Source organism: Mustela putorius, unplaced genomic scaffold, assembly GCF_011764305.1.
Source record: "Mustela putorius furo isolate JIRA1106 unplaced genomic scaffold, ASM1176430v1.1 tig00001075_pilon_pilon_pilon, whole genome shotgun sequence".
NCBI lineage: Eukaryota > Metazoa > Chordata > Mammalia > Carnivora > Mustelidae > Mustela > Mustela putorius.
In genome coordinates, this window is record NW_025421560.1 from 733,903 (window position 1) to 760,568 (window position 26,666).

At 43.2% G+C, this 26,666-nt stretch overlaps 1 protein-coding gene and 1 non-coding gene across 4 annotated transcripts in view; both read right to left on the minus strand.

Annotated features, from left to right (window-relative positions):
• Positions 1-450: 450 nt before the first annotated feature.
• The window catches only part of EGLN1 (egl-9 family hypoxia inducible factor 1), a 59,954-nt gene continuing 33,738 nt past the window's right edge, over positions 451-26,666 (minus strand). The window contains exons 2-5 of one of the 3 annotated variants that reach the window (XM_004776033.2): positions 10,074-10,193; positions 6,759-6,895; positions 4,071-4,138; positions 451-2,946 (exon numbers count right to left, since the gene is read on the minus strand). In XM_004776033.2, coding sequence (XP_004776090.2) covers positions 2,882-2,946; positions 4,071-4,138; positions 6,759-6,895; positions 10,074-10,193 — 390 coding nt within the window. In that variant the 3' untranslated portion in view covers positions 451-2,881. The remainder of the gene's footprint in view (positions 2,947-4,070; positions 4,139-6,758; positions 6,896-10,073; positions 10,194-26,666) is intronic. The other 2 variants (XM_045087243.1, XM_045087242.1) reach the window with 2 other exon arrangements.
• Positions 24,274-24,358, minus strand: LOC123393919. The gene has a single exon (XR_006608757.1). It is a non-coding gene; the product is annotated as a small nucleolar RNA SNORD35 (small nucleolar RNA).

Below are 26,666 nucleotides of genomic sequence, written 5' to 3' on the forward strand. Positions count from 1 at the left end.
ACCACGATTACATGAATTAAACTTCCATGCATATACACACAGGACACCTATGACAATTGCAGATCTATGCCTAATGCCCCTTCCTGTTTGCTGCAGAGGGGTGACACAGATGTATCTGACAGCACTGGTGCTGGGAGTAATTTTTAAAAATCCTATTCAAAGGGCAAGAATCCAAATGTTGAGAATTCAAACAAAGAACTCATAGATTCCGTGGACAGGCCAATTACCCCCCAGGATGTTTCTAGAATTGTTAAGACTCCTATGTTTACTGTTCTCTCTCTTTCTCTTATTATCATTTATAAAGAACAATACCAAACGTTCTGGACTATGCCAGAGATGTGCGACAGAAAAGGACCTTATCTGATGGAAGGGCCCATTAAGAAAGTCAGTGTATGAGGAAGGATTTAAAAAAAAAAAAAAAAAAAAGACAGCTGGAAATAACCACCATAGTTTTTCAAGATCATTTATACATCTTTTTAATTAGATTAGCTTTACAAGCAACTTGAGAACTCCTTCATAACGAAACACCACTTTTCAAATTACATGACTTCACCATCTATCTGTGTATGAATCCTGAAATTCCTTGCCTGCTGTTGATAAAGGTCTGTGTTTTACAGCTGGTTAATGTGTTGAAAAACAGCATTAGAAGCTTCATCTTTAACCAGGATTAAACACATAGAGGCCACAAATAGTTTTAAATAGAGTCCTGCTTGGTGACAAGTTAATGGTCCCACTAACATGAAATGAACAGATTTTAAGTGGATACTAAAGAAATGGCTACACTGGATTTCTTGATCCTTTCACAATGATCTCCAAGAAATTAGATACAATTTTCTGAAAAATACCGATTTTAAGACCTGTCTGGAAAGCACACGCACAGAGAGTAGAATCTGACACTTTGCACAACTGCAGAGATACACATGCGAATGACCCTGGGGCTCCCAGAGGGCAAGGCTGCTGCAGGACCCCCTGACGACCACACGAACCTCCTCCACAGAACACAATCTCTACTAGACCTAAGAACGACAGTGCTTCCGAGTGGCGGCCTAGCGCAGCGCGCCGCAGACCAGATGGCAGAGACAGCCCGCACCCCCAGGTCCGGCTGGCAGAGGCACTTACTACAGAGATGTCACACGGCATTATCTGGAACACAGAGAGGAAGGGGAACAAAACCGAACAAGGGCGAGGAAAAACAACAATAAACTCTGATTTCTCCCACACGTTCCTAAGTGAGTTCACAAGACTGAAACCTTTCATCCCGCCCTACGTCTATACTGTCAGTTTCACCAAACAACTTTTTTTCATGTTTTACATGAACAATAGCAATCTTTTAATAAAAATTACTGAGCTTTCCATAGAAAAGGTCTCTAATTGAATACAAACTATACAGATGCTAAAACTGTCATGAGTTGAAATATACAGAAGTATTTCTGTGCACACATTTTGGCAAAGATCAAGGGTAGATGTAGAAAACTGAAGTGGGCAAGGTCTGACCCATGATTCATGTTAAATATGGATCCACCCTTTGGCCTCTGCTAAAGACTGGCCGAGGAAAATGAAGTCTTGGATGTCCATCCCAGTTCATCCACCAAAAACCAGAAGTATGGGAGGCCTCGTGTGTTACTGTTAATAGTCCCTTTTTTTCTGAAAAGTAAAGAAAAGTCACAAAACAAAATAATAAAATTACCTGGTTTTCCACTTCTTTTGTATTTTTAAGCTAAACATCCAGCTACTGACAAAGAGGAGAGCATCATGTCACGCCTGGGGAAGGCCTGCCCTGGCTCGGGGTGGAGGATTCGCTAACATCCAGTCTGCGCTAACACCGCCCAGCCCTGGCGCTCCGTCTCCCCCTGATGCTAGCCAACAGAAGCCAGGTTCTCCACCGCAAATCACGTGCATCGCAGGAGTGGGAAGGAAACGTTAACAGCAAAATTGGAAGTCCGATCAACTTGACAGGAAGCAAAAGGAAAAGTCTTAGGAAGGGGACGTCACCTATTACGTCTATAGGATAGACCTGAAAGCATGAGAGAGCCCTTTGTCTTGGGAACTTGATGCTGAGGACAAACTCAAGTTCATTTAGTGCCAGTCACTTTAGTCTTTTAAAAATACTAACTTAAAAGAATAAAACCTGGGTATTTTTCCGTATAAAACATGAACTGAAAGTTATTGGTAGTAAACAGTGATGGTTTTACTGTTAACGTTTCGTTATGAACAATGTCAAAAACACAACAGCAGCAATCTTTAAAGAGCTCAAATTAGTGTAAAAGACAGGACTACAAAACAATCTGAGTTTTCAGTTGGCGATTAAAGTGCTCCTTTTCTTACGGTAAGTAAAAAGGAAAGGAAAGGAATCATCAGTCACTGGCAACAATCATGATAAGAGGTCTTTTTTAGGGCAAAATTTAATAGTACGAAGAAGTTTACAAAAATAGATCGATGCTATTTGGGGGAGTAATACTGTACTTTTTTCTCAATTCAGTTTTGATGTATTGTACCTGATCATACAAAAATTACTTCAAATTCAAACTTGACTATATAAAAAAGGGAGAGATGAAATGAACTCATCTAGATGACAGATCTGGCAAAATATAAGAATGAAAAACTTCTACCTAGGGCACTTATTTCACATCCAGGTGTCACCCCCATTTTCAGCCGGTAGCTTGTATCCTTCCCATGAGATCACAGGTTTGGAAAGTCATGCAGTACAAAGTCACAGTCACAATCTTCTTTCTGAGGCAACACGACCAAGTTGTTTCTGTTTCCTTATTAAAATGCCAACTGGTTGTCTATTTTTCTTTATCCCATTTATTCATATTCACAAGTTAACAAAGAACGTCAACAATTCTTGTAGGTGGAGTGGGGTATTGCTGGATTGAAGGCTCTATAAGACGTCTTTACTGATGGAATCGGAAGGCTTATTGAGTTCAACCCTCACACCTTTTTCACCTGTGAGGTTAAAAAAAAAAAAGTCATTCATTCATTCATTCATTCATTCAGCACCAGAGAGCTTTTGTTATTCTGTTACAGCTTCCCACTGAGCTCCTACCAGTGCACACACCGCCACAGCTTTGCAAACATACATCATCTGAAAACTGTCAGACTTGCTACCCTGCAGCACTGCTACAATGAACGAGTTACTCTGAACTGGTAAACCCTCACAGGGGAAAGCCATTCTCTACAGAGATAATAATTTTATCTCCTTTTTACTTAAAAAGCAATTTGAATTGCTGTAAAATAGTAGTGTGTTTGGCGTCACTGAAAGCACACCACTAGGGTTCTGCCACAAATAATAACTTTAAAAATACATAGAAAAAGCAATGCACATCCAATTTTATAATTTTACAAAAGGATGATATGGGATTACCAATGGCTCATGAAAATACAGCACATCAGTAATGTGAGGATGGAGGACTTTTGGAGATATAAGACAGGGTTAAAGGAAAGAGGGAAGTGGTCCATCTGATGGAAAACTAAGACCCCCTGCTCTCAAGAGACAGTTGGTGGTGGGGGTTCGGGGGGTGGGACTGGCATCCTGAAGGATCTTCAAATTCGGTTCGAGCGTGTTGATCTACGGACACCACCGGCTGGCAGGGATGGCCTCGACGTGCTTGGCTGCCTTACTGATTTCGGCATTTCAATTCGTCTCCTTTGTATTCACTTTCTTCACGTCCACATTCAACGTGGAAGACCCGGATATTCTCTAGAGAGTGTACGTTTAACAGGGAAAGGGTATTTACTGACTTCCTTCTAACGGGAGAGTGAGACAAGTCAGACGGCATTACCACGAGCTGGGCAGCCGGTGACTGGGAAGGGTAATCACAGAAAAACTCAGCTTGTACTTGAATCATTTTTTCAGGTTTCTGGCCTCAAACTTTCCTCATCTTCGGACAGTGTTGGTTAAAGAGAACAAGGAAGATGACTTGAGAGAAGTCAGGGAACTAAGGAATCTGACAAAAACAAGGGGCAAGCCTTCGTGGAGTTAATAAAGACCGTGCGTGCGCTCAGGGACAGCAGCGCGGGACTGTGGGCTGCCCGCCTTACGGTTGACCCTGGCCCCAAATAACGTTTACCTGTTAGATATTTTACTTTAGCTCGCGCTCTCTCATCTGCATCAAAATACCAAACAGTTATTGCGTACCTAAAAGAAAATTTAGAATAGGGTAAGAACGATCACACTGGGGAAAAAAAAGAGTGGTATGCTCTGGCAATGGTCTATGACAAGGTGTAACGCCAAAACAATGCCTCGACCAAATGTTATCAGAGGACACCGAGCTCAGTGACCACCCACCTCTTCAGGAACCTCGCCGCTCAAGAGCGCTGCAGAGAACCAGAAGTAGCTAAAATAGATGTTGTGAAGCTGAGTTTTGGGGCTCTTGTTACTACCTGCTTAACCTACTGGATTATTGTTGCGAGCCCACAGAAGATCAGAAACAGACAGGAAGAAGGGAAAAGAATGGCCCTGACAGGAAAAGCACAGCATCACTAGCGACTCAAAAAAGAGAAGAGAAGCAGAAGAGGAGTCACGGCCTGGGGCCCTGTGGCAGAAGGGATGGCTCCCAGTTCCAGCAGCTTCTGAGGACACCACCGTAGGACAGCGAAGACTAACAGTGGGTGTTTATAATTTTATAATCTGGTGTCATCAAGAAAGAGGTAAATTATGCTAAGAGTTTTGGGGATTTTTATCAAAATAATTTTACACTGTGTTTTGACATGTGAAGTTTATTTAGCTAAAATTAATTCCTCCAAAAATGTCACTTGTTTGGAATAGCTAGTTCCCCAAATAAAGGAAGAATTTCTGGTTTATTAAATACTACAAAGCACACTGTGACACCTCCTGGTCCCAATAATGGGGAAAGTGTTCACATGCTACAGGAAGCAGAAACGCACTAGACATGGGGACTGCTCAGCAGAACGCAACAGTCAGAGTATCTTAACTAGGGCCGGGGCGGGGACTCTGGGGGGGGGCATCAGTGATTGAATGAAGAGCCCGTGCGTGTGACAGACCTGTACCAGGTAACGTATCTGAAGGAAGGAGTCAAACGCAGACTGGAGGCAGAGTCTGGGAGTCTGGGCCAATGGGGAAAGTGAGGCCAGCAGATCACTCAGCTGCTGAGTGACCAGGCTGAGGTCTGAGTCTGGCCTCCTGACTTCAGATTCTGCTCCCTCCACGTAGCCTCTTCTATTTTCCGAGGTGGCCATGGGAAGGGAAAGGGGCACAGACAGATAATTTTCTTTTTGCCCATGCCCCAAACTTCCAGTTACTTAGTAATTGGAGTCTTGAACAACCTTGACCTTTGTCCCAGGGCTTCCCTAACACTGTCATACCCCTTGCTTCTGGTCATTCTGGGCGCAGCTGAGCTCCTGTCTTCATGGTGACACCTGGGCCATCTACTCCATCTATTCCAATTAACACCCAATTTCTCCCTCCTCGAGTTCTGTAGTATGTACCCTCCATAACTGTCTGACATTTACTACTTAAAAATGTTTGTCATTTCTTCATTTAGAAATGATACAGGCAGACCATACGCAAGACTCCTTAAAAGGAAAGGTTCGTAGAGCAGCTTCTAGGTCAAAAAGGGTTTTAAGAAGCAGCATAGGCAGAGATGGGCGCTGGGAAGCCAGGAGAGATGGGGGATTTAGGACAGCACATCGTGTGATGGGACAGGACGCCCCCCCGGTTTCCATTCATGGCTTCTTAGGATCTCCAGCCACAATTACTCAGCTTGCTGCTCACTACGTGAATGAGGGTTAGGGCAACACAGCTCAGAAGGAGGCAAGTTGAAAAGGAGTGCCTGGCTGGCTCAGCTGGTGGAGTGTGCGACTCTTCATCTTGAGGGTCATGAGTTTGAGCCCCATGTTGGGTGGAAGGAAGGGAAAGAGAAAAGAAAGAAAAGGAGAGAAGAGGAAAGGAAACAAAAGAGAAGAAAAGGGAAGGGAAAGGGAAAAGCAAGAAAAAAAAGGTGATCAAGTTTTGGAATTGGAGCCTCATTAGGCTGGCCCATGCCGGATACTGCTGGGAGAAGCCAGCTCTTCTCCCGGTGTGACTACAGCTCGGCCCCTTCTCACCAGACCTAACCACTGCTGGCCAGTAACTCACAAGATTCAAAGTCCCTTCTACAGTGAAAAATAGGTATTTGCAAAATAGTGCAATTTTTCTACAAATATTTGTAACAATGTCTACAACATCTTCTATTTTAAGAGTCTTAACATTTCAAAGTAGAAAGTGTCAAAAGTATAACAAGGCTCCTAGGTACTTACTTTAAAGCTATTGGGTTATTTTTCTCCCATGAACTCCCACACATGACAACCTTTCTTCTCCTCTCTTCATTTCTACTCTCCAGGTGCCTCTTACTTTTCTGTTTTGTTTAATTTTTCAACATCATCCCTCTCATTTTCCTCCCTTTGAAAAGCTGTCCTTTTCTTTCCCTATCGAGCCCTTCTGTCCCCCAAGTGAGTGCTCTCACAGAATCGGAACAGATTATAGGTAGAGATGCACAAAACAATGAGACAGTGTGTAGAGAGGAGAGGGCCGGCCTGTACTTCCAGTTCTTACCCCAAATGGAAGTGGTTACACAAAGAAAGACACAAACATTAAGCACTAACCAAGAATAAATGGTAAATAAAATTATTCAATTTTAAAAAGTCACAACTGAATAAGGAACAGAAGATGCTCACTAGAAAACTCTCAGGTACATTCATCCATCCCCTCCTCTCCTACCACAGTCTTTACCAATTTTTTCTTAAAAGAAATACTACACCTTGTAGAATATGCTGGTTGTACTTCATGAGGGTTGCGACGGTCAGACCAGAAAAACAGCAGTCTATCAAATTTGGGTTCAATGTCAGCAAACTGGGCTTTGCCTTCTGGAAAAATTCGAAGTATACCTCCACTTACCTATGGAAAAGAGCCCAGTATGTAAGTACGAGAGCAAGAACTCTACAAAATGAAATTTAGGGAGGGAAAAAAAAGACCATTTCAGAATCAAAACTCTTAGCTGGATTATTCGCAAAATAAAAGGTATGAAGAGAAGCTGAGATTCCAAGTACACTCACTGATAAAAGGAAAAATTCAATTCTTGTTTTAGGGATTTCTGTAAATATCGATGAAACAGATGAGTATTATCTGAATTCAAAAGGCTTAAAATGACACTGGAAGCAAGTTTTAAAAACTAGCACATGTCTCTTATGTAGGTATGTTTATGATGTGCTTAATTAGCCTAAGCTTTTAAAATGTGTCCATTTCAAATTATCTTGAAGTGGTGATGTCAACTCAGCAGTTTATTGTGTTTCAGGGTTCAACAGTAGTAAGACAGCAACAAGTTTAATGCCTCTTATTTAAAGAATTCAACTAGGGACACGTGCATGCCCGGCTGGCTCAGTCAGTTAAGCATCTGTCTTGGGCTCAGGTCATGATCCCAGGGTCCCTGGACTGAGTCCCGCATAGGGCTCCCTGCTCCGGGGGGAGCTTGCTTCTCCTTTTCCCTCTGCCCCTCTCTCTGACTCTCGTGAATAAATACATAAAATCTTTTTAAATAAATAAGGAATTCAACTACATCAGTAGAAGGTGTCATCACTTATTGTCATCATCATCATCAACTGTGGTCATTACCAGAGATTATAAGTCTCCCTTTCTAGCCTGGGCCTGACACACTGATGGCCACCTGTGTACAGAATGGGATTCCACCCAGAAAGGATAATTACTATTTACCCGAATAACCATCCGTCTCTATCTGGGATTAGATGGACTCAACCTATTCATTCCAATACCGAATGAGTGTTCTGGGACCTGAGGTGGACCCCGGGTATAGAGTAGGGAATAACGTACACAAACGTCATCCTCCTGATAATTACAGTCTGGGGGGAGTGAGAGCAAGGCACGACCCACCCGCAACTGAGGAGCTCTTTACCCTTGAAGAACTAACTCCTAAGCAGGTAGATACTCGAACTGAAAGGAACTTTCATACTCAATCGAGACACCACGGACGCTGAGCCTAGAATGTCTAGCCAGACAAGCTGTTCATCAGGCTCATCTAAGTTAAATTCAAACTACCCGAACCTTCCCCAGGTTCTGTTCAGACTGATTCCCACGGCACTCATGCAAACATCTAAAGAATCTCTAGACTGTGACCAAGAACACATCCTTTTCTTCCCCCTGACCGCTGACTGTGATACTGGAGTATCACAGGGGATCTGCTGCAAATGTTTAAAGAGATAATTCAAGCTTCCAATCTTCCTCTGACCCCTGAAGCAGATGTCCCTCCCCTACCCCCCGCAGTCGGTCTCATAGCAATCTGTCCTGCGCTGGGCAGAACCACGGATCAGTTGGTCACTGTTCATCTGCCGCTAGCTTCCCTCTGCCAGATCCCAGGCTCTGTGAGGGCTGCTGTATTTCTGCTCTATCTCCAGCACCCACAACGGTATCTGACACACTGCACACATTCCTGTAATCTTGCAAAGAAGTTTTCAGTTCTACCTACAAAAATACTGGGGAGTTTTCTAAGCTCAGGCACTAATTTAAAAACTATATTATTAATGACCTTGGCTAGGTCAGAACAAAACTAGAAAGAACCTAACAAAATACAGAAGTTAGGAGTTGCTCAAACATTTTTAGCTTTTTTTTTTTTTTTAAAGATTTTTTATTTATTTATCAGAGAGAGAGAGGGGGAGAGAGTGAGCACAGGCAGACAGAATGGCAGGCAGAGGCAGAGGGAGAAGCAGGCTCCCTGCTGAGCAAGGAGCCCGATGTGGGACTCGATCCCAGGACGCTGGGATCATGACCTGAGCCGAAGGTAGCTGCTTAACCAACTGAGCCACCCAGGCGTCCCACATTTTTAGCTTTTAAGGTATTCACAAAATTGGGGAAAAAAATAAATTTTGCAGTTTTAACCAAAGTAACACCAATCTGTTTTGTCCATTGGGCTCAAGGTGAATGACCAGATCTATGTTTCTATTTTAAACTTTGAAAACTAGAACAGAAAAACCAAAATTTACTTAGCAATAAAACTTACCTCCCTTTTGAACTCGGACTGAGGAGAATCTTTAAATCTGTATGACACAGAAAGATTACTGAGCCCTGTGAGCATATCCTACTAGGTTTTTACATATTTAAGACTTGGTGGTTTTCCCTCCTGTGTATATGTTTGTGTGTTGGCGGCAAGTGTTTTAAAGGTTATTTGATTTTTAAAACTTGCCCTGGCTACCCAGGTACGTTCATGCTGTGAAAATCCACTGAGCTATATACAATGTGTTCACTTTTCCATTTGAATTTCTTGCTCCAATGAAAGTAAATAAGGATTTCTAAAAATCAACCAAACATTAGTTTAGACAAACTACAAAGTAATATAAAAGCATGACATACTTCTGAAGTTTCAATCATTTAAACTCAAGTGAAAAAGGCCAATATTAAGGAAATAAACATTTAAAACAAGAGAAAATTAAATGTATACTCTAATTGGTTTTAAAGGATTTGTCAGTATTGATAAACTTCAAGTTTTTTTCCACAGTCAGAAAACGAAGGAATCCTGCCTCCAATATTCGACTCTGCAATCCAATGCCAGATAAGATCTCTGCAAGAGGAGTAGGCAGGAAATAATCCGCAATGGTTGTTTATACATAATCTCTCTCAGAAGCCATTATAAAAGTTATTCTCAGCAGAGTTTTTTGTAAAAGGTATTAAAAGGTATATATTTTAATGAAATCCACTGTGTAACAGTTAAATTCTGGGGAGCACCTGGCTGGTTCAGTCGGTGGAACGTGTGACTCTTGACCCCGGAGTCATGAGTTCGAGCCCCACACTGGGCGTAGAGCTTACTTAAAAAACAAAACGAAACAGCAACAAACAAAAAAAGTTAAATTTTGGATGCATGCCTCAGTATCTGAAAATAAGGGAATCTACTTTTTGAGATAACATAATGTTTCAAGTTATAAAGATACACTCCTAATACCCAAAACCAAAACAAATCTAAGAAAATTTTAACTATTCTATGTATTAAAGTAAAGACAGTCTCCCTAAGAGGAGTATGAGTCTTAACAGCTATGGGGAAAAAAAATAAATGGTCAATGAAGTTGCATACCTTGGCATCCCAGTCTTGATTAAGATAATATATACACGTCACACATCTTCCATCTCCATTTGGATTATCAACATGACGCACATAACCCGTTCCATTGCCTGGATAACAAGCAACCATGGCCTGTAATAATAATGATGGGGATTTTAAAAGTCTATACATTTATGACTAAAAAGGCAAAATACCTTATAAAAGGAATCTCTGATTTTTGGCTACTCTTACACTTAAATTCTTCTAAATAACGATCATATCTTATAGATAAGAAGGGGCCAAGATAGCCTATGTTGAAACTTATGAAGAACACACAGGTAGGCTGGTAAATAACCCAAGGCCTGGTGAGGGCCGCTTCACCGTGAAGGGAGTAACCAACATGAGAGGGAATCGGAGGCCAGAAGGATCGCAGGACACACTTCCAGGATCTTTATTCATACTGATGATTAAGATCAAGTGAGTTTTTGTTCCGCTCCACGGGAGACTTCTATCCTCCCTGGGCTGACCGCAGACAGAACACCAGCATGACGTCTGACAGCCAAACACCTCATCTAACAGTCTCTGAATTTTGAAGGTCAAAACAGTCACTCATTTAATGTCAGTGATTAAAGAAAAGGCCAAGTGACAAATTAGCATAGGACTAACTCCTCTTCAAACCAGAAAGTCATTTTTTGCTCACATTGTAACAAGATGTAGTTCAGAAGATTGATGGGTATTAATAAGCATGAAGGCAGAAAAAAGGTCCAAAATAAGCACCAGAACTCACATGTTCTAGGACTGTAGTACATAATAATCGACTGAAATTAGAAAGCATGGTTACACAGAAAAAAACCCAGGAATTATGAAGAAAACAAAACAAAGATGGTCAAGGTTATCACTAATTCTGAAATCTTTTATTTCATGTTTCCTCATGTATATAATTTCTTCATGTATTGAAGTCAACTGGTCAGTATTGTCAATGAATTAGTACAAAGCTATCAAACAGTAATGAAATTACATTATTTAACATTATATTACATTATTAATGACATTATTTAACGTAAAAGACAAATGCTAACTTGTAAAACTCATATTCAACTGATTAGTGAATAGGTAACTCGGTGTTCCATCTCTAAGAGACTAGGAAGCGTTTTAAAACTGAAAGCTTAAAAAGACTTACATGCTTTCTCTTGGGACTTAAGATAATAACAGGCAGAAGAGCATGGGTTTGTGGATTTAATAATACTCAACAAAAGAAAAACTCAAACAATTTCCCTGTCACCAGCTGCTAATGGTATAGCACATGCAAGAGACCCTGAACAGGAACTATAAGAAGATACCTGCTTAACAGTGCAATTAATCCACCTGTGATTAATAAAGACAATCATCGTAAATCACATGATACATTCTTATCCACAAAAAGGATGGAAAAACAAAAAACAAAAACCAAAAAACCCAATCCGAATTCTTTCCTAAAGTGGTCTCATCTCAAAAAAGTTCACTCAAGCCTCTCCAACTATCTGGTAACCTCAGCATCTCTTGTGCAAAGAGCAAGGGGGGAAAATCTTCCTTTGTCCAGCCACCCCACCCATCCCACAGCAGACACCTCCTGAGCACCAGCTGTGTATCTGAGAGGCCCTGGTGCGAGGAGAGGGGAGCGGTGACTACAGTGATGAACAGAACGGAGTCCCTTGCTTTTATTCATTAGGGAACCTAGTGTGCTGAAATAAATAACTGGTTAACAAACATGTGTAATATACTGTTAGGTAGTTATCTTTTCATAAAGTTGAAGGATATGGAGAACAGGATAATTTCTAGAATAGCAGTAAAGGAAGACCTATGTGAGGGGCTCACATCTGAGCACAAACTTCAATGAAGGGAGTGGCAGGTCGTGTAAATATCTGTGGGGTCAGCATTTCCGGCTGAGGGAAAAGGAGAGCAAAGGCAGAAGTGGCTGGGCCAAGTGGAAAACCACAGCAGACCAGCGGGCCTAGGGGAGCAAAGGCAAACTATGGTGGGCTCAGCAAGCCATGGTCAGGACTTTGGATTCTGTTCTAAAAGTCACAAGAAGCCAACGGAAGAGATGTCTGATCGATATTTTAAGAAGGTCAGTTTCAGTTCTGTATGAATAAAAACTAACAAGTGCAATGAATGACCTCCATATCACCCACTACCTAATATTTTTCGGATGCTGTTTGCCACACACTATTTTAAGTAATCTGTGTCTACTAACTCATCTGGCACAACCACATGAGGTAAATTAGTATCATCACCCCCATCTTTATTTAACTGATAAGGAAACTGAGGTCCTGGGGGCCCCTGGGTGGCTCAGTCAGTTAAGTGTCTGCCTTCGGCTCAGGTCATGATCTCAGGATCCTGGGATCCAGTCCTGCATCGGGCTCCCTGCTCGGCAGGGAGCCTGCTTCTCCCTCTCCCTCTGCTCACCCAGACCCCTCGTGTTGTCTCCCTCTCTCAAATAAATAAATAAAATCTTAAAAAAAAAAAAAAAAAAAAAGGAAACCGAGGCCCAGAAAGACTACTTAGCGTTTTCGGTGTCTAGGACAGAGGAGCAGGGAGGAATGTAGGCAATGTAGCTTCGGAACCCACACAGCTAGCCGCTACTCCAGACTGTGGGCAGGAGGGAGAGAGAGAAGGCGGCGAGCTGGCTACTGCAGCTTCTGGGAGAGAAACCAAAAGGAGGCCTGCCCAGGGTGACAAGGTGGGGTGAATTCCGAAGGCAGAAAACCAACAGGATCCACTAATGGATCAGAAGTGGTGAGGAAGAAGAGTCAAGGACGGCTCTGAGGGTCTCTCCCATGGAATGGAACGCACTGGAGTTCGCGCTTTCCAGAAATGGAAATACAAGTGGAGGATGGTTTTAATAACACGCATCCTGGAGGAAGGAGTTTCTCAGCAATGCTCGTGACCCCCCAGAACAGAACCAAGCTGCAGACATCAGGTTGATGCCTCAACATGGGAGCCAACTGTATCAGTCACTTCGAACCTGCCTTCCCAGGAGCCCTTGGGGTATGGGGAGGTACCTGGGGGTGGCCACCGGTGGAGGGCTGCAGTGAAGTAAGAGACCCGACAAGCAGATTCTGCCCCAGCCTCCAACTAGGGCAGCAGTTACCTGCATGTTGGGACATACCTGAGAAGACAGCAAGGCAGGAGTAGGAGTCCTAGAACACGGACAGACAAGCCCCTCCAGCCGTACAAGGAGAGACTACAGGAGAAGGACAGAGCCTAATCACACCCAGAAAAACCACGCTATCACAGAAAATCTGAGGCCTGGGGGACCGTACTCCTAGATAGATGATCTGGGGAAGGACAAGCCCTGTAGGAAACCTGCAAAGGTCTGGAAGGGTCATGAATTTATGCAAACAACTGCACAGCCCAATAATGACATAGTGACACTGCATTTAGTAACTGATGCATGTACCGAGACTCTTCCCCATTGGGACCGTAGCAAACATAAACAGGTGTATCTCTCGGAACTGGGACTAAGGAGTGCACTTGGGATGAGCCCCGGGGGACGTATGGAAGTGCCGAGTCACCACTATACAACACACCTGAAACTGAGGTAACCCTATGTGTTAACTAACTGAAATTAAAATTAAAACTTAAAAAAAAAAAAAAAAGGCATTTCTCTAAGTCTCATGAAATCTAGCAGCTTCGAAGATTACAACCAATACTCATACTTAAATAGTCCTCCTTAGCTATGATCTGCATCGTCAAAATTTAAAGTTCCTTAAATGTAACATAGCTTTTCCAGTTTTGAAATAATATTCATGTTCTGTTTCTTAACTGGTAATTTTGTTTTCCTGGTGTCTTTTACATATATGTGTGTGACGAAGACTCTGATGTTGCTGTTCCGGTATTGCTTGCTTTTAATATGCAACTAACATACTCTTATTCACAATACTTTCAGTAAATTCAGTTTATTTTCTATTAATTTCTTGGTAAAGCAACCGATAACCACTCATTCTCTACTCATAAGATGTGCTCAAACACCTTATTAGTCTAGATGTCATGGAGAGCGTTAAAAAATACGGCATTGACAGGAACTTAAATAAAAAGTCTTAAAAACGTGGAAAAATACAGATATATTTTTATATGTAGATACGGCATACCTACCATATCACCCTACAACAAGGGCTGTTACGGTATCTATCTGAAAGGACCTACATGGAAGAGAGAAGAGAGGAGAAAAAAGAAAAGAGGAAAGTGGGCGCACACAAAACGAATGATGAACTGAGTAATATAAATAATAAAAAGAATTTGGAAAAATGTTGGGTAAAATAAAATAAGGGGACGAGGCTCTGAGGTACATATAAGAAAGACCTAAGGTTATCTTTAAAGGACAGATGTGATTTGATACAGGTGAAGAGAAGAAAAGCAAAGTGTCTGAAGATTACAAATACATCGTGTTAAGGGACAGTGGGGTCACTTTTAAGAAGGCAGCTTCTTTATTCTAGGATTTATATGGAAGATATTATGTAACACGCTGCTTGGGTCTGCATGTGGACGTCCCCCCCAGATTCACAAGCTGAAATCCTAACCCTCAAGATGATGGTAACAGGAGGGGCCTTTGGGAGGTGCCAAGGGAACGACGGTGGAGCCCGCAGGACTGGGATGAATGTCTTATAAGAGGCCCTGCAGGGATCGCTGCCCCTTCTAACCCTGGAAGACAGTGGGAAGTCGATGGCCATGAACCAGGAAGAAGGCCCTCACCAAAGGTGACCAGCGTGGTGGCCTTGATTTTGGACTTTTCAGCCTCCAGCACCGTGAACAAATAAACTTCTGTGGTTTATGAGCTACCTGCTGTTTTAAACGCAGCCCAAATGGACTAAGACACACCTATAAAGGATAAAACTGTTCCAACAGATTTACGTCAGAGGTACCGGTTCTAAGGCTAAGGAAAGGCACTAGTGTCTATCAAGGAAAATTAAAATGAGACTTATTATAAGGACTGAAGTGATACTCCTGTCCTTTCTCAGGAGAAGCAGGACGAGGAAGGACTCTGTACTCCTATAAGGTCTGGGGTAGAGGACAGCAAAGAATCTAGGCATTTGCCTGAAAAAGAAACAATGCAATTGCTCCTTTACAATTCTGCGTATGTTCCTAATCTGCCATCTATCTCTTTGAGATGCCAGCTTTAAATATTTCAATTTCCCACTGGGAAAAAGCCTATTTCAACATAAGCAAAACAATTAAATACTATTTTTTCCTTTTTGATATGAAAATATACATGATTGAGGATGTTCTTAAGATAAGAAACACCATAAATTTGTTTTTCACTCGGAGAATAAAAGGAAGGAAGAGGTTTGTGATACCACTTTGGAATCTGAAGACATTTATTTCTGGCATTGGAAGACTTGTATTCAGTGTGAAGCTGAACCAGGAAACTTTAAAAAAATTTTTTCCTTTTTGAACAGAATTATTTTAAAACACTGATTCAAATCTACAAGAACGAAAATTTTACGGGTTATCAAAGTAGTATTTTCCCTGAATGAGGGGAAATGGTGTACTATCTGAAAATTTATCCTATTAAAATGTACTTCCTAGGGGTGCTTGGGTGGCTCAGTCTAAGTGAAGGGTCAGACTCTTTTTTTTTTTTTTTTTAAGATTTTATTTATTTACTTGACAGAGAGACAGAGAGAGAGATCGATCACAAGTAGGCAGAGAAGCAGGCAGAGAGAGAGGGAGAAGCAGGCACCCCGCCGAGCAGAGAGCCCGATGTGGGGCTCAATCCCAGGACTGGGATCATGACCTGAGTTGAAGGCAGAGGCTTAACCCACTGAGCCACCCAGGTGCCCTGCACCTGACCTTTGAAGCTTCTTCCCTAACTATCCCGAAAGCACATCCACCCACCACTACTGCTGCCTCTGGGTTACATACATTTGTCTCAAATATGAGGAAAAAGAGGTCACCAAAGGAAGTGAACTAAGAATAGGCTGGTATTTACTGCAAGAACAACCAAATTTTAAAACTGCAGACTTCAATTATACCTGTTTAGGTAACTCTCATTTCCAAAAAAATACAATTAAAAACTTTATAGAAAGTCATGTATTTTGTTCATTGGGGTGGGAGGGGTAATGGAGATCAATCTAGGTACATCAAAAATTTTACATCTCAACTTAGTTGCTAAAACTTTAATATTATCAATAAATATCCCACCATAAATGCCTCAGACTGTGTGTTTTGGGAGGTATATTTTTCAAACCCATGTCATGACAAAAATGAAACTCACACTGATAAACAGTATGCGGCAAGAAGGACAAGGACAGTTTCTCTCAGTTCAGACCTCCAGTCCACACGAGGCAACGAAGCCTGTTCAGAGATCAGCACTGCCTGAACGAACTAATTCCAGTAGAAACAGAAGACTCTGAGGAGGCCCTGAGAAAGCACCATGAGATCACAGCCAAGTGTACAGATGAAGCCGTATTTGAACGAAGCGGAAAGGAAGTATGTAAGCTGTAGAGAGGGTATTTCAAACAGAATGAATTATGTAAAGCAAGTTCTAAACACGAGAAAATACAGAACCATTTGGTGATAAGGAATATTCAGATTTGCTAATAAGCACAGTTCTCCAGAAGGGGGAAGAAAACTGAAAAGGTGAGAGGGGTCAGCCTGGGGACACACCTGAGTGCCTTCTTATTCTACAGGGAGAGGAAAGCCAGCACTGTGGAGCAAGGGAGCGACATGATGAGAACTGTGGGTCAGACACAGGGTCAAGCGGGAGGGAAGAAGCCTTTGGGAAAGGGGGCGGGAAAAAAACAAGACAAAAAACAAGATCAGGGGCACCTGGGTGGCTCAGTGGGTTAAAGCCTCTGTCTTTGGCTCAGGTCATGATCTCAGAGTCCTGGGCTCAAGCCCCACATTGGGCTCTCAGCAGGGAGCCTGCTCCCCCCCCCCTTCTCTGCCTGCCTCTCTGCCTACTTGTAATCTCTGTCAAATAAATAAATAAAATCTTAAAAAAAAAAATCAGACAGAACCCAAGTGTTACAGACAAAGGCAGTAATCTGATGTAGGGGAGGGGCTTTGGGAATGGTAGGGAAAGAGGGAGCAAGAGCTGAGTGGAATGGGGAGGGGTCATGGCCATGAGATAAGGGAGGGGACTTCGTAAGGGCTTTCATAGTCGGGACAGGGGATGTGGCTGAACCGAAGATGGTTTCTGAGAGTCTGTGCCTGGTTAAGAGTAACAGACCATTAATGGAAGCAGGGAGCACGGGCTGGGGGAGGCCAGTTCAATTTTTGGACATCTGCCATGCTGGTGGACCCTCTGCGTGGAGATGTTCAAGGGCGGCTGGAACGCAAGTCATGGCTGGAGATGCAGACTCCGAAGCCATTTTCACATGGGATAGCAGGAGCCATGTGGCTGCTAGAGACTGCCAAATACCAGAGTGTAGGGAGAGAAGAGACCAGAGGATAGGTTCTTAGGGAACAAACTCATTTAGAGTAAAAATGGATTAAACTTTGCTTTCCTGATCACAGCAAAACCAGTTTAATAACCAGGCAAAAGCTGACTAATCGTAAATAATAAATACGCAGTACAAAACCACAGGACCACAAGGGCATTCAGGTTGTTTCTGTAAAATGTTTTAAGAAACTTCTTGCCATTATAAATAACACTGCAATCAACAACAGTTCTGTTGATCTGTCACTGTAAACATCCTCAAGGCCTCCCTAAAATTAAATTCCTACAAGTGAAATTATAAGTCTTTAAATGTTTTTATTGCCGCAATGTTCTCCTGAATGGTTCTATCAGCTGATACTCCCGCCAGCTCTGCAGGAGTAGACACATCCTTCCCACTCACTTGCCAATCCTGGCTGAATTTTATTCTAAAAACTATGTAATTTTTTTGGTAAAAATATTAGGTAAAAATCTGTATCACTATTTTAGTTACATCTCAATTTGTGAAAGCAAACATTTTTCGTATTTTTATTGGCCATTTGGTTCTTATTAACTGCTTACTCACATCCTTTACTCACTTTCCTCTTGGGCTGGTCATCCTTTTCTACCGATTTTTTTTTTTTTTAAGATTTTATTTATTTATTTGACAGACAGAGATCACAGTAGGCAGAGAGGTAGGCAGAGAGAGAGAGAGAGAGAGAGAGAGAGAGAGAGGGAAGCAGGCTTCCTGCGGAGCAGAGAGCCCGATGCGGGGCTCGATCACAGGACCCTGAGATCATGACCCGAGCCGAAGGCAGCAGCCCAAACCACTGAGCCACCCAGGCGCCCCTTTTCTACCGATTTTTAAGAGCTCCTCAGCTACTAGCCTTCCATCCTGTGACATGACAGCAATTTCAACATTTTTACTGCACTCCTACAGAATACTTTAATACAATATAGTTATTATTTGTGCAGGAAGGCAGAGTATAACCATATTAATTATTGACATAAACTAAAGTTTTAAAAAGTCCAAGAGACTTTCTGACTATATTCATAGGAATGTGAAAAATGCAGGGGAAAAAAAGCAAAGATAATAAATAGCATTGTTCCAAATTATTCCCCAAGTGGCCCAGGAATGATGGACTGTTTGAACACCACACAACTACCTTCCTTACTGGGCCCTCATTCTAGCCCAAGAGAAAAGAACTTCTACATACATTTGAAAATCAACTTGCTTAAGGGCAAAGCTTCCAAGAGGCAATGCGATCTAGAGATATATAATGATGCCTTATTAACTCTCCCTTTTTGGAACTGTAGTTACATACTTTATAAATTAGGAAGCCATCTGGTGAAGCTGTTTCTATTTGAGCTGTCTAAGCCCTACTGTCAGAACAGAGACCTATAATTTGCTAACCTTGGTTCCAATCTCACCAGCTACACACAACCCTTCCCTAGGCTCCTAAGTGGGGCTCTGTATTTATGCCACTCACTGCCCCCGCCCCCAGCCTGCCCCACTAACCACAAACTTAAGGAGGAGGACAGAGCAACCTCTCTCCCATGAGGGCTGGGGATCCCAGGCAGGCCTCAGCTTGATCCCCACCCAGGGAGTGGCGTGATTTCATTCGAGCCCATGCCAGGAGGTATCACTGGTAAGACACATACTCAGATAGCTAGGGTAAACCTGTTATGTTATTAATACAGCTCCCTGGCAGAGTATGCAATTTAGCATTAAAAGAGAAACAAAAAGGGAACAAACAAAATACTCAGCTGTTTCACATTACAAACATCTGCTTCAGCACTTCCCTTGGCCTCCTGAGCCGGCACTGCACTCGGCACGGGGATACAGGTATGTGCAGTTCAACACCTGTTTCAATCCCAGAGTCCAGAAGAGAGGTGTGATTTTAAACTCTTCTTTATACATTATTTCAGCACAGAATACAATGCATATTTACTTATTTTAAATGGACTGGAGGGCATAGATTAGTGGTTCCTGACATGCCTCCTGGAGCAGGAGGTTAACATCTGCAAAACCCCTATGGAGATACATAATCACTAGTTAATGCTGAAGATGCTGATAAAAAATCTCACTCCAGGGGTGTCTGGGTGGCTCAGTCGGTTAAATGTCTGCCTTTGGCTCAAGCCATGATCCTGGCGGCCCCCTGCTCATGCTCTTGCTTGCTCTCTCTCAAATGAAAAACAAGCAAACAAAAATCTTTAAAAACCAAACAAACCAAAAAAACCCAACAGTCACTCCAGTGGGATAAGCCCAGTTTTCTCTTCTCTGTTCAAATCCAGAGGGTATGGTAGCTTGCCTAACAGATACCAGAAATGACTAAAGTAGAAAAGAGTGGTGTTCAGGATATGTGGTTTGGCTCCAGGTATCACAAAGGGGACCGCTGCTCCTGCGTGAGCACATGTATACGACTCTAATGAACCCTGTGGCGTATATATTTGGAATGTACCCCAGGCCTTGGAATTATTGCTGGTTCTGTGATTAGTTCCCTATCAGGGAATTTTGTTGTCTGATCCCAACAAGGTTAAACTGAATCCTACAACCAGAATAGCACTTCTGCCTGGAATAAAACTCTCAGAAAAGGTACCTGCTAGAGTTCCTAAAAGAATGGGGACGAGGGACTTTATCCAGTTTAGAAAAGTTTGTAAGACTAAGTTTGCGCTGAGGCACCTGGGTGGCTCAGTGGGTTAGTCTTTGCCTTCGGCTCAGGTCATGATCCCAGGGTCCTGGGATGGAGTCCTGCATCGGGCTCTCTGCTCAGCAGGGAGCCTGCTTCCTCCTCTCTGTCTGTCTGCCTCTCTGCCTACTTGTGATCTCTGTCAAATAAATTTTAAAAGAAAGAAAAAAAGAAAAAAAAGATTATGTTTGCGCTTACTGGCTAATATGTGTTTGTATGTGTGGCAGAGCTCCAACTGAGTTCTGCTTTCACAGTAACATGCCTTTTGAAGATTTTATTTATGTGACAGAGGGAGACACAGCGAGAGAGGGAATGCAAGCAGGGGAGTGGGAGAGGGAGAAGCAGGCTTCCTGCTGAGCGGGGAGCCTGATGTGCCCCAGCAACATGCCTTTTGAAAGTCAGGTTTGGGGACAGTAGATCCGTCATCCTCACTTCCCTATAACCTTGCAAACATGCGCAGTATCTCTCAAAAAGAACCTACTACTCAAACAACTGCAAGCTGGGTCATAACAGGTGATATCGTGCAAAAGCATCCAGGCCAGTGGGGTAAACACAACAGTCGCACTCACACAAGGTAGCCAGACAGCCAAGATGATGAATGCTCTCACAGGAACCGGTGTTAGAAAAGACTATGCAGTCAGAGTGACAGAGGAACACAATTTTGAAGGATAAAAATACAAGTTTTCCAGAGTAGGGGAAGATTCCCAGTAAAGGGAACAGAACAGTTGCAAAAAGCAAGAACGAACATGGCACCCCGAGAGAAATGCCAATGGGTAAACTGTTGGAAGAGGAAGTACGCAGTGCAGAGCAGCTGGAGACAGGGCAGAAAAGACAGGCAGGGACAGGGCAGAAAGGCTCTTACTGACTTGCTGGGAAGCTCTGTTTCATAAGCTCGTGTAACCAAATGTGTTCAGTAAGAATCACTTGGTGATACATGACGCCCAACCCCTCCACCTGAAATCATCATGCAGTGGTACAGGATGATCCCAGGTACAGACCTGGGATCTCGGAATTTTAAACAAACACTCCAAAGATTCGGAGTAGCAGAGGGCCAAACCCAGTTATCGGTAGCAAAATAAGCCAATTTCAATCTTACCAACGTCACTTGGGCTACTGGTAGGGAACAGATGGGATGGCGTGGGATCAGGGGTTACCCGGAGGTGAGAGACGAGAGCCTGAATGGAGGGGAGTGGAACTGCGGGGACCAAGACAGCCGCAGCAAAGTTAAGAATGTGAAAGACAGATTTGGGGGTGGTGAGACAGAAGCCAGAACTCACTGAACAACAAAACAACAACAGCAACAACCAGGGCATCTGGCTGGCTCGGTCACAAGAGCAGGCAACCCTTGATCTCAGAGTCATGAGTTTGAGCCCCATGCTGGGGGTAGTTTACTTAAAAAAATAAAGAAACAACTATCACAACTTAAAATATATCCACTATTTGTTCACTGAGCGAATATTTTCCAAGCACCTACTATATGCCAGGCACTTTTCTAGATCTTAGGGATACGACAATGGACAGAACAAAAAAGTGACTGCCTTTAGGCAATACATATTCCAGTAGAAAAAATGACAAACTAATTACATCAGCATTGAGTATAAAATATAGTCTGTTCAAAGATCAACACTACAAGAAAAAACAACAGGAGTGGGGAATACAAGGCTGGGGCATAACTATCAACAGGGCTGTCAGGTCAACCTCATGGAGAAGTTGACATCTGAGAAAATGTTAAGAGATGAGGAAGTGAATGTTCCACGCACACCTTGCACCTGACATGTCTGAGGAAATGGAAGGTCAGTGTGGCCAGAGAGGAGAGCAAAGCAGGGGAGACTGGGAGATGAGATCAGAGAGGCAAGGGTTGGGAACACAAATCACCTAGGGTTTCAGGGACCACCATAAAGACGAAGCAGAAGGGGAAGTCACTGGTGGGTTTTGAGTAGTCAGGCTGCCATGTAGTGCAGAGACCGGCAAACTACAGCCAAGTGTCCTTGGAAGTAACATGTTATTGGAACACTCCTTCATTTACATTTTGTATGGCTGTCGTCACGTTACAACAGCAGATCTGAGCGGCCATGATAGAGACTGTGTGGTCCTAAAATGTTTACCTCTTGGCCCTTGGCAAAAAATGTTTGCTGACCCCTGGTGCAGAAAATGGAGAGAAGGCAGCAGGAGTGGAACACTAGTGAGGAGGCTAATTGTACTACACCAGGTGAGGGACGACTGCTTGGGCCACGGTGGTAAGAAGCGACTGGATGAAAAAGCAGGACTTCCAGAAAGACTGGCATGGGCTGTGAGAGGCTGACTCTTAAGATTCTGGCTTGAGAAGCTGGAAAACTGTAATTACTGTAAACAGATGAAGACAGCAGGTGAGGGTGGGGGCATGTGGGAGATCAGAGGTTCGGTTCTGAACATGTTCAATTAGGTACGTAAAGCACTGTTGGAGGAAGGCAGTCCCTGCTTTTAAAAGACCTTAAATTCTAGTGGGACAGAAAGGAAAACTAGAAATTTCAACACAACTAACAGTAAAGAGGACCAAGGCAGGCACGGGATACCATTCCATGGCAAGGGAAGTTGGGGTCAGAGAAAGCTTCTTAAAAAATGGGCCTTGAGGGGTGCCTGGGTGCCTCAGCAGGTTAGGGCCTCTGCCTTGGGCTCAGGTCATGATCTCAGAGTCCTGGGATCAAGTCCCGCAGGGAGCCTGCTTCCTCCTCTCTCTCTCCCTCTACCTGCCTCTCTACCTACTTGTAAAATAAATAAAATATTAGAAAAAAGGGGGGGGCCTTGAAAGAAGAGTATGAATTAGCCAGGCAGAAGAGGTCAGGGAGATTGTTCCAGGAGAAGAAAAAGTCCTAGACGAAGACAATAGACAGCATGGTGTGTGCGCGCATGTCTCATGTGTAACTGCAAGCAAGGGGGAGCCTGAAGCACCCAGCAAGTAGTGTGACAGATGATATCCAAGGCCACCCCCTTGGAAGTTTAGTGTTCCCTGATAATCAATTTGGACTTTATCTCAGGGGTAAGAGGGAGCCAAAGAAGAGTTTTGAGCAGGGAAGTGACTTATCAACTCTAAGTTCTCATTCCCTTGAGTGGGTGACTGCGAGGCACGTTGCTGAAGCACAGCTAGAAGTCACGAGCCTGCTTTTCTTCCTGGAGCTGGAAAACCACAGCTATTTCCTTTTGTGGGGTACTCTCCAAAGGAATGTTTGTGTTTTGTTCTTAGTTTGATATTCTTGATGCAGAATCAATGCAACAATAATAAAGAGCGGATTTTTAAAAATTTCCCAAAATGAATGAACGCACTCAAATAAAGTGCTTCAAAGTGTCAACTTGGCCCTAGCCCTGCTGGGAGAGATATTCAGTAATTGCTAATGTGCTTCTTTCAGTTTAGGACTTAAATGGGCACAGAATGGGACTCCTTCTTAGCTGAAAAGACTGGTCACTAAAAACACACAAATCAGACCCTTAAGAAATCAGTAAATCCAATAATGAACTGAGTCTTTCAGTAATAACAGTAAGGATAATGATGATAATGATGATAATAATAACAGCATAACTCCCTTTGCGGACAGATAACCAGAGACTTCTGGAACATGTTTGTGGTGTGACCAACAGAGATTCCAGCCACGGCCCTTGTAGGAGCATGGATTTATTTTATGGGACTTTAGTTTACAGAACTTGCATCTGGGGCAGCTCTCTTCAGTCCTGCCACCCTCGACCTCCGAGTGATGCTGCGAAGTCCCGTCTCCATTTTACCGGCAGTGCCGAAGCACGCTCTCCGCAGAGCCGTCACTCTACCGCACAGACGTACAGTTCCTGCAAGCACCAGATCTGGTCCCAGAAAACAATGATGTGATGGAACTGTTTCAAAGAACATTAACTTCTACTCCGTCTTTACCACTTTGAATGAGTTTAATGTTCATTGCTTTCTGCTGAATTACTTATAAATTGCCATACCTAGACACCCCTGTAGTATTTATTTTCTGGGTTTCCCCCATCAGATTTTGGACTCCTACAGAACATGAAGCAGATCTTATTAATCTGTGGCCAAATACAGGTGCTCATACCTCTGTTGAGTCAATCAATTAATGATTAATGGTAGAGAGAAAAGGGAGAGTAACTTCGACAATTTTAATATGATTTATTATTTTTTCTTCCGCCATCAGCTGTGGAAGTGGCTTTCTCAGCAGTGCCCAGGGTGAGCACCGGAAGACCATCGTGAAAAGACATCATCTGCACTTTAATACAAAATGCAAGTTGAGTTTTACCATCTTCTGCTAAAAGTTGACAGGATGACAAAAATAATACACATACATTATACACGTGTGTGTGTGTACATACGCACAGAGGTGTAGTTACTAAATTACGCCAATAGACTGGTTTTCAATCAGTACCACATGGCTTTATTTTGGGGCTAGGCACAGCTTATCTTTAAGAATGTTCCAAGTAGGAGGCGCCTGGGTGGCCCAGTGTGTTAAAGCCTCTGCCTTCAGCTCAGGTCATGATCTCAGGGTCCTGGGATCAAGCCCCACATCGGGTTCTCTGCTCAGCGGGGAGCCTGCTCCCCCCGCCCCCACCTGCCTCTCTGCCTACTTGTGATCTCTGTCAAATAAACAATAAAATCTTAAAAAAAAAAAAAAAAAAAAGAATGTTCAAGTCAGGGAGCATGGCGGGCTCAGTCAATAAAGCATGTGACTCTTGATTTCAGGGCTGTCCATTCAAGCCCCACGTGGGGTGCAGAGCCTACTTTCAAAAAGGATGTTCAAGTGTACCTAGTGAATGGTTGCGGAAAAGAATCTAAATAGAATACAAAATTTTCATAACAAGCATTAAGAAGTTAAGTTGTCTAAGCCTTCACACCTACGGACTTGTAGACATCTTGCCAGGAACCGGGAACCTCGAGTGTCTGTCTCGAGCCCGTGTCCCCACAGCCCATCAGAACAAATGTCTGTACCAGTCTGCTGCTTCTCCCCAGCTCTTCCAAGCCACAGGCTTCTTTGGGCCCCAGTTTTCTGCTGGCCCAGGCTTAGTCTTTCCGTCACAATGTTTACTGAATCCTCTTAAAACCTCATCTACCCTGCTCATCGGATCAATATTACGTGTCAGTCCGCTACAGGTCAAGTTCCACAGACTGTCATTCAATATTATGTCTAAACAGGCTATTTCTTCTTATTATGTTCCATTAGCCAGCATACAGTACATTTTTAATTCTGATGTGGTGCTCAGTGACTCATCAGTTGCATATAACACCCAGGGCTCATCACAGCACGTGCCCTCCTTAATACCCATCACCCATTACCCCATCCTCCTCCCCCGCCCTTTTGTAACCCTCAGTTTGCTTCCCGGAGCCCAGACGCTCTCATGCTTTGTCTCCCTGATTTCTTCTCATTCAGTTTTCCCTCCCTTCCCCTGCAGTTCTCCACGTTATTCCTTATGCTCCACACATGAGTGCAACCATAAGATGACTGTCTTTCTCTGCTTGACTGATTTCACTCAGCACAATAAATGTGCTGTTGATAGGAGAGGAAGTTGTGTTTTGGTCCTAGGTGGGGCTCAGGGACTCTCTAAGCAGAGTGACTCACCGGCCCTAAGATAGTAACTGAGGACGGATGCTCTAAGGACAGGAATTTGAAGAGAATGTTGCGAGTCTTAAGGTGGAGTGTTAAAGGTCAGGCTCCCCTTTTGCATATAATTTGAGAGACTTTTAAGTAAACTAATTATGAAGAACCAACCAGATACATTTGAAAGAGTCTTGAGGAAAATCCTCCCCCATGTGTGATGGTAAGGTGGGAGCTGAGCGAAGTGACCATTCACTTCTTTGAATCCCCATCCATGCCTGTGTCAGCAGGGAGGAGAGCCTACTCTCTTTAGCCTCTGGCCAGTTAAACTAGATTTCTAAAAGATTCTATTTATTTATTTGACAGAGAGAGAGATCACAAGAAGGCAGAGAGACAGGCCCAGAAAGAGGGGAAAACAGGCTCCCTGCTGAGCAGAGAGCCCGATGTGGGACTCGATCCCAGGACCCTGAGATCATGACCTGAGCCGAAGGTAGAGGCTTAACCCACTGAGCCACCCAGGTGCCCCTACAGCTACATTTCTATCAATGATTTTGAATGAATGAGCATAACTGTTCTGAGGAGGAGAAGCTGAGGTAAGTGCACTTTACAGGAAACCCACCACCAAGGACTGAGTATCACTGTGTGCCAGTCACCTCCCGAAGAACTTTATGTTTATTCTTTCACTTAATTCTCAGAATCCCTGTGAGGCAGGTATTATGCTCACTATGTGGCGTAAGCTGCACAGGGGGATAAGATGGTTTAGCAGAAAAGATACCTTAAAAAAAGAAGACAAAACAAAAAACCAAGGCATTCTGGTTGATCCTAAATTTCAACTAGCCACTGGGTTGCTGCTAAAAAGCTCCAGCCCCATTAAGCTACATTAAATAGCAGGACGAGACTCCATATTTCCCAGGCCCTATTCACTTCTGAGGATACAACAGAGAGTATTTTTTTTTAAATGGCCAAAGTGCTGAGGGCAATGTCCAGT